This window comes from Dermacentor albipictus, unplaced genomic scaffold (genome assembly GCF_038994185.2).
Source record: "Dermacentor albipictus isolate Rhodes 1998 colony unplaced genomic scaffold, USDA_Dalb.pri_finalv2 scaffold_17, whole genome shotgun sequence".
Classification (NCBI taxonomy): Eukaryota; Metazoa; Arthropoda; class Arachnida; order Ixodida; family Ixodidae; genus Dermacentor; species Dermacentor albipictus.
Window position 1 is genome coordinate 4,861,240 of NW_027225571.1, and position 14,601 is coordinate 4,875,840.

The 14,601-nt window shown below is 44.9% G+C and overlaps 1 protein-coding gene across 1 annotated transcript; it reads left to right on the forward strand.

Annotated features, from left to right (window-relative positions):
• Window positions 1-5,325: 5,325 nt before the first annotated feature.
• On the forward strand, window positions 5,326-10,358 carry LOC135896210 (antimicrobial peptide microplusin-like). Its single transcript, XM_065424573.1, has 5 exons — window positions 5,326-5,442; window positions 6,206-6,267; window positions 7,408-7,497; window positions 8,907-8,933; window positions 10,135-10,358. Exons 1-5 carry the CDS (start codon window positions 5,367-5,369, stop codon window positions 10,189-10,191), a joined length of 312 nt encoding a protein of 103 aa, XP_065280645.1. The 5' UTR covers window positions 5,326-5,366; the 3' UTR covers window positions 10,192-10,358.
• Window positions 10,359-14,601: the final 4,243 nt, after the last annotated feature.

Genomic DNA, 14,601 nt, shown 5'->3' on the forward strand with positions numbered 1-14,601 from the left:
CAATTGTTCGTAGGTATTGAGGACTGCCACTGCGAAGGCACGTCAATCCTCGTATTCTGCCACGTCTACGAACAGCGTTTCTTTTTCGCTATTGAAGGCGTGTAGTAAGGCCTTGGCTCTACTCTTTCTTCGACCCTGATTGAATTCGGGGTTCATGATCTTGCGTAGATTAGCCACTTAGAGCTTTTCCGTGATCGAGCTTGGGAGGGTTGTCTTGTCGCCGTGCTTGTGATAGGTTATACCGAGTTTGTCCAGGCTGTTCCTGCCCATTCGTGTCCTCGTTAGTCTCTCGAGTTGCGAGATTTGATGCGCCTCTATTTACTTTTCGAGCGCGTTGTGGATGCCCAGCTGTAGCAGAAGTTCCGTGCTAGTGCGGCCTGGAATGCCCAGTGCCATATTGTGCGCTCTTCTAATAAGGGTGTTAAATTGGGCCTTTTCGTCCGCGTACCAGTTGTGGTAGGCGGCCACGTGATCTGTGCGCAGACTTTCTTTTGTATACCTATTTTGCAGATGATATGTAATTAGCACTAATTGTTAATCAGCGCTGTGTCTGCCGTCTTTAATTCGTCCCGTCTGTTGCAGCCCTCGATTCCCTTCTGGGGAATAGGAGGCGCCTTGGTGACGATAGAATTACGTCAATGACGACGACGGTCGCTGTTAGTATAAAGGACTGGACGGATGGACCGTTGCACGGAAAAAGCCAGCCCAAACTCGAGCACCTAAATGCGGTCGCAGTGTAAAAAAAAAAGACAAACCACGAGTACAGATCGACATCTTGAGCGGCACGGCTAAGGCCAAAAAGGCAAGACAAAGATTGCTTGGCCATGTTGTAAGTTAAGGATATTTGAGTCGACATGAAGCAATACAATTTTTTTAATAAGACAAAATATTGGATAAGGAAAGCGTTTCATGACAAAAAATGTCGACGATCTTGAAGGCAAGGGGTTTTAAGAAGAACGGGTAAGTGGAGTGTCGAACCAAACCCGAACCCGTACTGAAAACCGTGCCCGAATTCTAACCGGAACCGAACCCGACGCCCAACCAATATTCTTATAAGGTGCTTGAACCCGAACCAAACCTGAACGGAAAAAAATGATGGTTACCGGTTCTGCATGACACGGTTCAAGCATATAGAATGCACATGCCTGCTAAATACACATATGATTCTTCGAAGTAAATGCTTTTCAATCGGCTCACCCCACGACAACATAGTTACGGATCACGAGTTGCGTTATGAGCGAGAAAGGGGATAGACGATAGGTATGCGCTGCTCATTGTACGGCCACCCTGGCAGTGACGCTGGCACTTATGTACTCAGCCATGCCAGTTGGGGACTGTGGCCAAAACGTTGTTTCAAGGGCACCTCAGAACCTCCGTTTCTGTTGAAGCTCCCACTACGACCATTAGGCCAGTTCGCTACTGTTAGCAGGTAGACAGTAAGACGCACACGCTGGGACACACAGAGAACGAAAAAGGTGGTGACATCGAGAATGAAAAATCAAAAAGCCAACTGTAGTTCATCACCTCGTGTTCCTCTAACAATAACATTGCGGTCGCTAACGGATGGTGCGAAAGCGTGCCTTCCCACGGGAGGGGCTCCACTCCGGCGGCTGCTGCGTATGGCGCGACCGCGCGAGCGGCGCGCCATACGCGCGAGCAGCATTGAATACGATCTGCGATGCGGACAGTGTGGGCGTCTAGGTGCACCAACGCCCGGGAGCTTCGTGCGCCCTATAGCACCTATACGCCCGGGCGTCACCCGCGTTTACGACGTGAAACGTCACTGCAACTTCTTTTTTTATTAAAGCGAGGCGAGGCAGGAACCTACACCTAGAGCAAACTGCCATGAACCAGCCACATTAAAAATAGCACCGAGCAAGGAACAGCGCGACCACTGCTCACGTTGTCGGCATATCAACGCCCGGATCTGCGGCTCATGCTAATTGTTTCGCTGCTAATGTCAAAACTTCGCTTTTATTTTTAAGCCTTTCGATTAACGTTTCTATTTTCGGCGCCTGCAGAAGCCATGGCGGGTAGCAGAGGTCTGAGTGCCAAAAAACTGATCGTGGAAGTCGTGATTTATGCTCCTGAAACCTGTGCATCCGGACGGTTCTTTATCAGAGAGATAAGTGGGTGCGCAGAATGCTGGGCATAAATTCTGATGAGATGTCGGTATGTTTCCAGGCTGCGAATCACCGTGAAATGCGGTTCCCGCGCTTCTGCAATAGTGAGGTGACTGGACGTGAAGCGCTCGTCCGTGTCTCTTCTTCTTGTGTCGTCTGTTTGGCGCTTAGTAGTTCAGTAATATGCATCAACTAGCCCAACAAAAAGTTCTGCTGGACGTAGCTTGCGGGACTCCCAGGCACACTCGTAAACTCCGAGCCTGCAACAGCTAGCCGGTAGAGGGATGTTGCAGATAACTTGTGCAATATAGGGGCGGAGTAAGCAATTCTCCGAAGGACAAGTGCTGAATGGGCGTGAAGCAGGGATGCAGTTGTTCCACCCCACTTCGTGCCTACGATTCTACAGAGATCAGTTATCACACAACTAATTTGGTCCTCCAGGGCGGTAAATTATGAGTCCATCGAATGGCTGCTGCATGACTAGCTTTCTAAAAACGCTAAATAAATGGCTGCCGGAACTATGTCGGATGTTTTGGAAAAAAAGAAGCTGCGCAAAGGACTTGTGTGCCGTAGAGACATGTCAAATTTCCCGTTGCAAAGAAAGCATGATAGGTGGTAGCGGAAAAGATAAATGTGCCCCATTTATATTTTACGATGAATGAGACAATGAGACAAAAAGGAAGAAGAACGAAAACGAGTACAGATCGACATTTTGAGCGGCACGGCTGAGGCCAAAAAGGCAGGACAAACATTGCTTGGCCATGTTGTATATAAGGAATATTTGAGTTGACATGAAGCAATAAAATTTTTGGAGGGGTAATAAGACAAACGATCGGACAAGGAAAGTGTTGTGTGACAATACAGTCGACGATATTGAAAGCAAGGGGTTTTAAGAGGGACGGGTAAGCCGGTTGTCGAACCAAACCCGAACCCGTACTGAGAACCGTACTGAAATAGCAATACAGGCAAAAATCACAAATTTCCATGCATGCTTCCATCGCAAAGCTTGCATTACGTGTAATGCGTCTGCATTGCTTCGAAAACTTTTGCTTTTGCCTCACCTCTCATAGCTTGTGATACTTCCTTAAGAGACGGAGAACATAACTAGACATTGATATTAGCTTGTTCGGAAATATTTGCTTTTTTTAGAATATTCGAAAATACCGAATATTTCCTCCAATACGAGTACGAGTAGCTAGTGTGTAGAACTGAATTTGTATTCGAAGATACGTGCTAGTTGGAATCGATTGGCGCAGGACTGGGGTATTTGGGGATCGCAGGGAGAGGCCTTCGTCCTGCAGTGGACATAAAATAAGCTGATGATGATGGTGATGATGATTATTATGATTCGCCCACCCGTAATTAATGCATTGTTTCATTATAGTATAACAGGAAAGGAAATTTGCTGGTGTGCAAGGGCTTCAAACTATAACACATATTATTAATCGATTTTCCTTAGGCTGTCTGTAACGCACAGCTTATTGGAAATGTCGGCGTTCACTATATCACATTTATAACGATTACCAAACTATAGAGGCTCCATTATGCGTGGAATGAATTGGAACTCATGGGATGCGGTGAACCAGACTACCATGAAAATAATGGCCGCTGTTTGTTTTCCCAGTCTTAACGACGCAGCTGCCTATGACCTGACCGTGAGAAAATGCCGCATAATGTTCCGCCTAGGTTGCTAAAGACTGCGGAAAGCATGCGTTGGCCGCTTCACTCCTCGTCGTGCTTTGCCGTTTCTCCACGATGTGGGCATCCATGTGGCAGAACGCTTCTCTATTTTAAGTTTTGTTAAATACAAAGTATTTTTAATGTGCCATCAATCATCGAATAAATTAATTGAGGTACTCCTTAGCACCAGATCTGGTAGTTAGATGCAGCAAGGTCGTTTTAGCGCACTTAGTAGAATAGTGGGACGAAAGACCAGCAAACTGCTCTAACTCTGAACTTGCGGCTCATCTCTGGGCAGATACGCTAATGTCAGATCTGGTCAACGGATGTCTAGTTGGTGAAAACTACATTGATTGAATAGCATGAAAAATGCGCGAAATGGGGGGCTACAAATGACTTCCTATACCCATCATTTTTGGTGGACGAATTCAATTTATGCGCTTCAACGCGGCAGAGCAAAACACTGGGTATGAAAGACGCCGGAATATATAGGGGGGCTCTCAATGGATTTTGACTGCCAGCGGCTCTTTAACACGCACCCAAAACGAGGTTCAGCCATTCAGCCACCAGTAGAATGCTGCCGCTGCGATTGGGAATGTAGGTCATGACCTCGTGTTCAGCCGCAAAACGCCATAACAAGTGAGCATGAGGGGCGGCTCATTCCTGGCGCATTTCTGGCGCAAACGAGGTGAAGAAGCTTGGAAGTCTAACCGGAAGGAAAAATTCCAACTTCATCTGCGGCGCTTGTCAGCAATCACAACGAGCTCAGTGATCGCAGACGGAGCGGTCAATATTTGGAAGTACGTAAGAGCTTCATACGAAACCAAGTTGCGCTCAAAAAGAGTTGTGCAACGTGGGTCAGCGGGGATAGGAGTACATGCTGTCACGTCGAAATGAGCTTATAAGTAGCGCCAGTCAATAATCGACAAAGCGAGACGATCAAGGGAAATAAATTATCTGATGAACAAAGCCGACTGCGGAAATCATCATTTTGGAATGACTATGACATTGCACTAAGCAAACGCCCAATGTTCGCACATGAGACAACTAGCGGCGATGGCCCCGGATGGGGAGCCAACTGCATGGGGCTCATTTCACGGCTTCGTGCAACCAACACTTCAGCCAAAAAAGAAAATACGCTCTACTGCCTTGAGCGATTGGTCTATCCTTGTTTGCTCCACGTGCGATGGTAGTTTTCCGGCGCGGCGGATGTTCGTTCATACCTGCATCAGTCACAGACGTAAGAGCGTTTGGAGTACCCCGAATGACACGTGTAGCTCGTAAATGTCGGCACGTGTATGGAGTACCACGAATGACAGGTGCGGCTCGCAAATGTCGGCACGTTTAACCAAAAAGGTTGAGGGACCCCTATTTGAAGCTTTTGTTTTGCGTGAATAGCCCATGTCTGTAGCTTTTCTAGCTGCTATCCAGGTTGTATTGCCGCTACGTTGAGGCAATCACACTCCTACGGCGTATAAAAGGAGCATTCAAAAAGCATGTACCACCACTCGTTGAGCTCGTTACTTTCTGGCATTTTCTATTGTTAAGAGCCGCAGAGAAATTATGAAGGCTTTCCTGGTCTGCGCCATGCTCGCCACCGTCACCGCTGTGAGCATTGCTCACCATCTCGAGCTCTGCGGTGAGTTTATGGGTTAGGTTCTTGTATTACTCGTTAAAGAACTGTGCATACACGATCAGATAACGAGTAATACATGTATCTGCAAGTATAAAGTAGATATAGCGACTTGATCACAAGCTAACGTACCGAAATTTCTGGTCCGAAAAAAATTCATGGCCACATCTTTATAGGCCGTTCAATGGCATAATACTTTAGATACCTGAATATGCTTTTACACCTATATATACATGGCAGGCGGAAAAAGTGCAGTACATCGCCAGCATTGAATTCAATTCTTGTTACAGAGGAAATACAGACGCCGAAGCTTTGTGCTTAGTTTAAAAGATTCATGTTAGAATGGTTCTCTATTCACGTTTTAACTTATAGCTTCTCTTTCTACCACACTCAGTTTATTCTCAAATGGCGCGTCTGGTACACAGAACAACATTCACAGCCAAAACTCAGAACAGAGGTAGAAATCACGAAGCCTTTCGTAACAAAGGTTATTTTCGATAAGGGAAACCCGCCAGGAGTGATAGTGAAGTCGATGATTGCCATGCTGTTGACCTTTAAGAATGAGCAAAAACAACGAAATGTTTTTACAATCATACCATATATGCATATACTATAACGCATATACAGCCAGCACTGTACGCGCTCTAATAGGTGTCAAAAGCTAGACTATGTTAATTTAACGCCAATAAAAGATTTGTCAAATGTGCGTGGCATCACAAGCCTTGTCGCTCTGCATGTCTCACGACCCTCTGAATTTATGTTTTCGCAGAAAAGGATGATGAACAGCTGAGGAGTGAACTTGAATGTATCCGCGGCCTGCTTTCAGAAGCGGTAAGAAGCGTTTATCCTTGCCCATTGCTGCACTGAGCTCTCAGCGAGACAGTGCGCTCAAATTAAGGTGACTGAAGATGCAAACGTCGAAGCATGAGACAGAATATTTAAATTCCATCTGCACCTGACTACTCGAAAAGGCAATCTGCAAGTGGAGTTAAAAAGATAAATCGAGATAAATCTTTTTGGTTTCATTGCACACAGTGCACATGCTGATGCACTTCCCAGAGGCGCCCTACTTGCACCTCCTACTTGGTGCTCCTACTTGCAGCTCCTGATCTTAGAGGCTTTGTTGACTAGAGCCTTCAATTTTGGCAGAATATTTTTCACCCCATGTGAACTTTTTATACGTACATGCAATTTCGTTAAAACGTGGGAAGCGCGATTTGCTCATGGAGCTGGGTCGCGTTTGTTATAACTCTTGAACGCATGGAAAAAAAAACACTTACGATGTGGTCATTACTTTTGTTTCTTACTGTTAGTTTCTGCTGCTCATGGACCAGTCGGAAGCGAGCTTACTTCATTTCCTTTTCTCTGGAAACGTTACCGTATCTTTTTCAGCATTGCCATTTGTTGGGCGTGTTGGTAAACTGACTTGGAAATCATATTTAGCACCAGCGAACAAGGACAGAAGGGAGACCACTCCACAATGCGCTAAATAAAAAAAAATCAAGTTGTTGAAGTTAGCGCATTGTGGCATCGTTTCCCTGCTGTCCTTGTTCGGTGCCGCTGAATATGCTTTCCACGTATATTTCTTTCTCGAAAGTAACGACGCCATATCTTTGCTGTATCTTCGCCGCATCACATGGACATGGGTGAACGTATTTCAATTATTCGTCGTCGCAACGTATCAAAGTGACGTGAAAATAACCAGCACCCATTTAAGTATGTATATGCGCAAATTCACGTAGGCCACATATGCGTGTACCATCTAGTCTACGTTAAAATGACATTATATCAAGGCGCCTTTGCTTACAGTGGACGCCCATGTCCCTTAAAGAGCTATGCTCGCCGTCTTTATTATTTATAGCACATCCCTTACTTGCTACATTAACTCATGTTCAAGCATGTTTCAATATACCGAAATGTTCATATTTGCCTTGTAAATTCAAGATCATGTCGTTTGACTACGTGCTACAGGCAAAACAAAGCTTTGACGACGCTATGGCTGATCTTGGCTGCGCTGACTGGAGCTGCGTCATCCGGAAACTGTGCGAGGGAGGCGATTTGGTGAGTAGTCTCCTCATTATGAAAATTGTCCATGAGATAGAATTAACGGAAAATGTGATTATAGTGTAGCCTTAGCGGTTCACCTACACGGGACTGAACGCACGGAAGCGCGTTTATGAAGAGAAAGCAGAGGAATGAGCAGTTTGGTCACTCTTTGATTACGTTTAGCAGCTAAACATTAGGTAGTTCTTTTCGGCGAAAAATTTGCTTGTTGACGGCAACAATTAAGGTACCACATATTAATAACGGAGAGTACGGTTCACCAATCTGCGTTCCTGCTCTTCTAGCTGTCAATTCATTCGTCCTTACACTGGCCGGTGCCGACTTCAATATTTGCGTAGTGCGTCGAACGGCTGTCTTAAAACCCCGTGGTGACGTGTTCGAATCCTGAACCAGAATCACTACGACACCTCTTTTATGCGAAGCATATTACTAGAGCTCAACTCAGCTCCTCAGGCGCGGCGGTGTCGCCTTCAATACCATGTTACACCGTGACGTCACGACAGAAGAGAAACGGGGCTCCAACTCGCGCCGTCGCTCGCGGCGTCTAAGCAGCTGCGCTTGCCTCTGCTAGACACTCACGAGGTGAGATGCCTGCTGGAGACAGAGCTCCTCGTTGGAATGAGAAGCGAAGGTTGCGGCGTGCTACAGAGACTGTTTCTAGGTGGCTTTGCTACGGCGCAGCGACTACGCGCCCCGCATCGGACGCGGTGAGCGTCGAGCAACGCAGCGTTCGGCGCGACAACGAAATGTGCGCCTGAGCCGACGCCGACGACACCGGCTTTTCTGCGACACGAGCTCCTTAACGCTGTCGCGTTAAAATAAAGGCTAGTATGCTTCGCATCCTGGGCTTAACCTTAGCTAAGCCACAGCCATTTTTTCTTTTTCCCCTTGGAACCCCTTTGTATTTTATGGCTAGTTTAGTGTTACAGTCTGGTAAATGCCACCTTCGATTTTCATAGAATTTTCATTCCTTTCGTAAAAGTGCTGCAGTAAGAAGAACGAAAACAAAGGGAGGCCAAGATTTTCAAGTATGGCAATGTTGCTCTCCTTGTAGAATAACTTAAAGAAACCTGATAAATTATTTCTTTTTGATGCATTATAGGCGATAGTATCGAGAGTTCGCTTCCTTTGGAAGACACATATTTAGCCCTAAACAACCAACCGGTGGTTGGGCTGACGTTCAATCAAATCTAAACAAACATTACACATCGAGAACAGAATCTATAGGCTATAAGTTGATTCAGCACGCTAAAGTATTGGTTCATAAGGGCATCATTGCACTTGACGTTTAGTTTTCCGCGTAGAGCGCATGCAGATCATTGTCGCCTTTTCATATAGTAACGTATGAGCGCTGTCATTCGCGTTAATAAATGTATTGAGTTTTGGTGAACCTGTTTCTTTGACAGGAAGGAGCGATGGCGCAATATTTCACGGTAAGTGCAAATTTAACACACTCTCGTTGCATAGAAACTGTGTTTAACGCTGCTGATCACCCTCTGCGATAGCTCAGCGGACACGACGTTCTGTTGCTAAGCTGAAGATGATGGGCTATACATCCGTTTAACATAAACATTAGGCAGATGACAAGGCACTGCAGATGGCCAAAAGCGATTTCCACTAGGTTACATCCAGTCACCCAAATGTACATTTTAAGCCCCCTGACCTCGTTAGCCTGTGACGAAAGATGTCAACGACAAAAAAACAACAACAACAAGAATACAAGAGCAATATTACAATAACAGCGCTAACATGTTTTCTACGCGTCAAAATGCAGCTCTCAAGGAACAGATCCAAAGCCACTGGCATGGCCTCCCAGCCAGAAATAAAGTGGTGGAACATTGATGTGTGGCAGTGTTGAGAAGGAACTACGTCAAAGCCGATTAATGTAGTAAACACGAGAAACGTGAATATTGTTAATAAATCGAATATTGTGAAGAATGTAATCACTCGGGAAATATTTTTGCCATTGCTATGGTGCAGGTACAGAACTAATCATCATTTATGTTTTCGATATTGACTTATACCCTTAGATGTCTAACGCAGCAACGTAACAAAGTCAAACTTGTCCCTTAAAAGTGATCGTTTAAGCCACCACAGTTATTCAGACAATTACTTCACATCAGTTTATTTACCTGAAAAGGCAAAAAAAGAACCACAAAGTAAAGTAAAGTATGTATAGTATAAAAGAAAGTGAAACTACCCTGTCTTTATTTTTTTTTCGGCAGCTGCGTAAGAAAAATTATTTTATCGAGCTGGTTTTTTTTTCTCTGAAGCATCCTAATATTTGCAGTGACGTGGAAGGTTTGAGGAACTGGTGGCTAATCATCCCCTCCCCCCTTGAGGGTTAAGCAGTGCACTAAACGGAACAAAGCAGAGAGAATGCAAAAAGAAGTGTCGTGTTTTCTTTTGTTCCCTCTACTTTGTCCTGTTCCGTGCGCTGCTTCATCCACATGGTGTCGTAATACTTACTGTTCTTTCAGACTAACTCCAATACAGTGCTTATAGAAGGTCTGGATATACTAAAGGAAATGTTTCCCACACTTCTGAGGTTAAAGCAAAGAAACAATGAACAAATCTTTGTTTCATAGGATTTGCCCAGTAGTCGCTACATATGGTTTTGCTTCTTTTCTACAGCAAGCACAGATCACGGAAATTCACAACGCTGCCACCGCATGCGACCCCGACGCGTAGGAGGAAGACGGCAAATGAAAACTGACTGCTCATATATTCAAGAACGGTCCCTGCATACAAACATCCAGATAGACTGATTTCAGGACTGCGACCTGCAGAGTCGTATCTTCTTAATAAATATTATTTTTATTTGCTATGAGACAAAATAAATACAATTTTGCGTGAAACATCTTTGTTCAATTGAGAGACGATTTCTTAATACCGATCAACGCGACAAGAGCAAAGCCATGCGAAGCCTGGTGTTACAGTCAGTGATCAGCGTTCTTTGAGTCTGATTCTGAGGCATTGCGGGATGTAAAAAAATAGAAGGAATGCTGTGTTCGACCAGCGAGAATCTTGAGATGACGCCAGAGGCCATTGAGAACTTTGGAGGAGACGTTTTGAAGGAGTCGTTGTACTCACTCAAGCTATTCAGCGCGCAAAATACGGCCTGCGATATCAGCAGCTAACAAATCGACCTCAGCATCACGATCCAATAATTAACTGCATGCGTGTCTGAAGATATATCTTGTGCTGTTCCGCCTCTTCAATTTTTTCTCCGGCCATGTCGTGGGTTCACAATGACTCATATCTAGTGAGTGGTACAGGTGGTAAGGCGTATAAAGCTCCAATTAAGAGGCCCCTTATATGACTTCCGGCTTGCCCAGAAGTGCATGCATAGTTTTCGTTGATCTGCTTTAATAGCATATGTGACTGAGGACGGAGAAATATTTTGCGAGACTCTGCGAAATCAGCGAGAACTTCTATTTTCTACTCGGAGCTAACTAAAGCCTATTCAGGGCGAACTGTAAGCATGGTTAACATTTACAGGGGTGCAAAGTTGTAAAGACGAAAAAAAATAAAAATTACAAAGGAGCGCCACTACGAAGTGATCCTTATTAGGCGTTAAGAGTTGCTAGTTGATCATGGTCCAGGCGGTTAGTTATTTTTTTTTGGCAGCTAGAGCAAACAATATGCACCACAAAGCAACGTATCAAACTGAACCGAAAACCAAGAACGAGGGAAAAGCACTATTTCTGCGCAAACCGGGGCTAAACCCAGTTTTTTTCCTTCTGGAGCAAACCCGCGAAGAAAAAATAACGGTTTTCGCTTCATGCCGCCCACTTTCTCTGGAGCTTTTCATCTATGTGTTTACTTCCTTTGTGGCTCAAGTTACCTCATTTGTAAACTCACACGAGCTTTACCATGATTTTAGAAGTGGTAGCACGGTTAGTACGGTTTTCAACATGTTGCGTCGGGAGGCAGGCATGCCAATATTACACTTGTTAATATTTGAAATTGATGAACGTCGAACAGATATAATTTAGCGTTTTCTAGCTGAGCGGTTTCTTTAGATAACCACGGGTATGTAAACTAAAGTAAGTTAGACAAAAATGACTCATTGTTTTTGAGGTGTGCTTTAACAAGGGCATAAAGCTGTGCCGGCTTACTATCCCTGGTTATTGTTGAAAATGTTTATGTGCAGTAAACGGGCAAGACCTCCTCTCTCGGTAGGTGGTTACAGTTTTGGAAGGAACGGGAGAGGGACGGCCAACGTAGACAAGGCAAGTTAAAGTTGCGTGGACAAAGACGTCTCAATAGTACCGCTCGAGAGATTCCAGGAATTTCTTTCTATGCTATGGCCTTCCCCATTACTGGAAGCTTGCGGAGCGGTTGGTCTCAAGTTAGCGTGATTATATTCTTGCGTCAATGCAATTTGAAGGCTGTGCACTCTCACAATAGGTGGAAGACGTCAGCTCGCTTTCGGGTGTTGCAGCTCAAAGCACATTCTTTAGATGTGTCTGTGCCGCCAGGTCCAGAATCCTTCCCTTTGAATATATATTAGCAGCCTCGCAGTTGTCAGTGCCGTGCCCGTCTTGACTTTCCTTAAGCAGGCTTTGGCCGCTTGTCCGCATTCTGCGGAGTGGCACCCAAATCTTCCGACCATAAGTTTTCCAATTCCGCTTCACGTTCTTCATTGCCTTTCTGCAAAGTTCTAGAAATATTATTCTTGTCGTCATCTGATGCGAGCACTGTCACTTACCGTGTATCTTGACGTGAACTTGAAATCAGGTACTTGTGAGGGAGTATCATTCATTATGACTTCATTCGGTGCTGAAGCAGACCGAAACTGAATGTTGGCCGAAAAAATAGTGCCAGAGAGAGCACTTGTGTTTTGTTAATGAAATATTAAACCACAACAAACGCTGTTTCAGCGAACACTTTCCATTCCTTTTAGATTGCCTGTGACAGATCGCACTATTCTAGTCCATGAGCTGGTCTACTCGAAGAGGAGGACATTACCTGCACACAAAAAATTGAAATGCATGATTGACTGAGTACCAAAAATTAACTAATTAAATTTCCTATTTAATTTATGGCACATGCTCCAATTTACCATTTCAAGCGGGTGAGACTGCAAGGCATATCCACATGAAAAGAATTGTGTAGATCACACCATTTACGAGATATGCGCCGTCAAACTTGCGGTAAAGATGCACTGTCGTTCCACTTACTTTCTTAGCAAAACGTCGTTTTATGCATTAAAGCCCAAAAGTAGCTGCAACACAAATGCATTTCTCCGCAAATTTCTGAAATTAATATATTGAGACGGGTGTCATCCTGAGAATTCGTTCCAAGTGTATCCGCCTTGCGAACCTTCCGGCTACAATTTGTGAATTGCAATATGTGGTCGTAAGGTAAATAGTCGAAAACTAAATTAGTGAACTTTTGTGAATTGGTCGATTAGGTATTTCAATTTTGTTACAAGTAATGTCCGCCTCTTCGACTAGACCAGCTCATGGACATTGTGGTATCTACCACAGGCAATTTAGAAAACAAGTTGGAAGTGCTCGCTAAAACACCCGGTATATAAAGTGGGCTTTTACGGTTCTCAAAAGCATATATGACTGTTAATGAAAAAAAAACTGAGTGCCCTTCCACTCGGTGAAGAAGGATGACCAGGGAAGCTGTGTATGTGAGCCCCTTAATGGCGAACAGCACCTCCGCCGCAGGTCGGCTCGGTGTTTCACTATCTTCGGGATCATGCCACGTATGGGTAGTGCTTAAAGCCTGCTTCGCCTCTGCAGCCGGTCGGCCGGGTATTGATCTATTTTTGGGATGGGCCCATGTATGGGGAGTACTTAACGCCTGCTGCACTTCCGCCGCGGGTCTTCGGGTCCGCCGCGGCACTTTCTTCGGGATCGGCCCACGTACGGGAAGTACTTGACGCCCGCTTCATCTCTTCCGCGGGTCGGGCCGGTATTGCACTATCTCCGGGATCGGCCCCCGCATGAAAAATTGCTGGTCTACGCGCGTACGCGATTCGCCAGATCCTAGGCATAGACAGCTTCGCTGTAATATGTAAATTGAACGGCTTCCTTGGTTTTATTTTCTTTTCTAAACTTGGCCTACGCAAATCCTGCAGCGGCTGCGTATGTGCCACGAGATGTCTCAGCTTATATATTAATGACTGATAAAGTAGTGCCAATGAGAGTACATGAGTTGTGCATAATAAAAGAATAAATCACGACATAACGGGTTTTTGGAACAATTAATTTATTGAATTGAATATAGAATATTGTCTCATGTCTAAAAAAAGTGATAGGAAGTTTGCGTGGCGTTCGTTCGAAAAAGAAGGCTTAATTACATTATTTAAAACATTTTTGTAATGTTGTTTGTTGCTAGACGCCCGGTTAACCTAGGAACCTCAAGATGAGAAAAGTGCTTTCACTTATACCGGGCACCATGGCAATGACTGTAACAAAACAAGCAAACAGGACGTCATCACATGCAAGGGAGGAGCTGTTTACGTTGAAGAAGAGAAATGTGGTGCGACAGCAGTATACAAAAACGACGACAATGGCAAAACATTAAATGTATTTGTAGACGTATACACCGTGGTAATCCACTGGCATTGCCTTGCTGAGATCGAGGTCGCGGGTCCGATCCCGACCGGGTCCAATGGGGACGCAACGAAAAAACGCTCGTGTACTACGCATGTAAAGAGCGTTTAGGAATCTCAGGGCGTCAAAATCAATCGGGAGGCCCTCACTACGGCGCGTCTTATAATCAGATTGCGGTTTTGGCACGTAAAACCCAAGAATTCATTTTTTTATTAATTAAATTATTGAGCTTTACGCGCCGAAACCATTTTCCTATTATGAGGCCCACCGTAGTGGAGGTTTCCGGAAATTTCGACCACCTGAGGTTTTTTTAACGTGCACCTAAATCTAAGTACACGGGCGTTTTCGCATTTCACCCCATCGAAATGCGGCCGCCGTGGCCGGCATGCGATCCCGCGACCTCGTGCTCAGCAGCCTAACACCATAGCCACTGAGCAACAACGGCGGGTATTTTTTTAATCGAGAAAACAAGTTGGTATTATGCTGCCTATAAGCGAAGCTTGTTGAACGACAAGGAATTATTGAG

Bases quoted from the DNA above. Each gene is read 5' to 3' on its own strand.
- LOC135896210 (XM_065424573.1), top strand. From the start codon at position 5,367: ATGAAGGCTTTCCTGGTCTGCGCCATGCTCGCCACCGTCACCGCTGTG. The intron at 5,443-6,205 runs GTGAGTTTATGG...ATGTTTTCGCAG, and splicing joins TCACCATCTCGAGCTCTGCG to AAAAGGATGATGAACAGCTG. The intron at 8,934-10,134 runs GTAAGTGCAAAT...TCTTTTCTACAG, and splicing joins CGATGGCGCAATATTTCACG to CAAGCACAGATCACGGAAAT.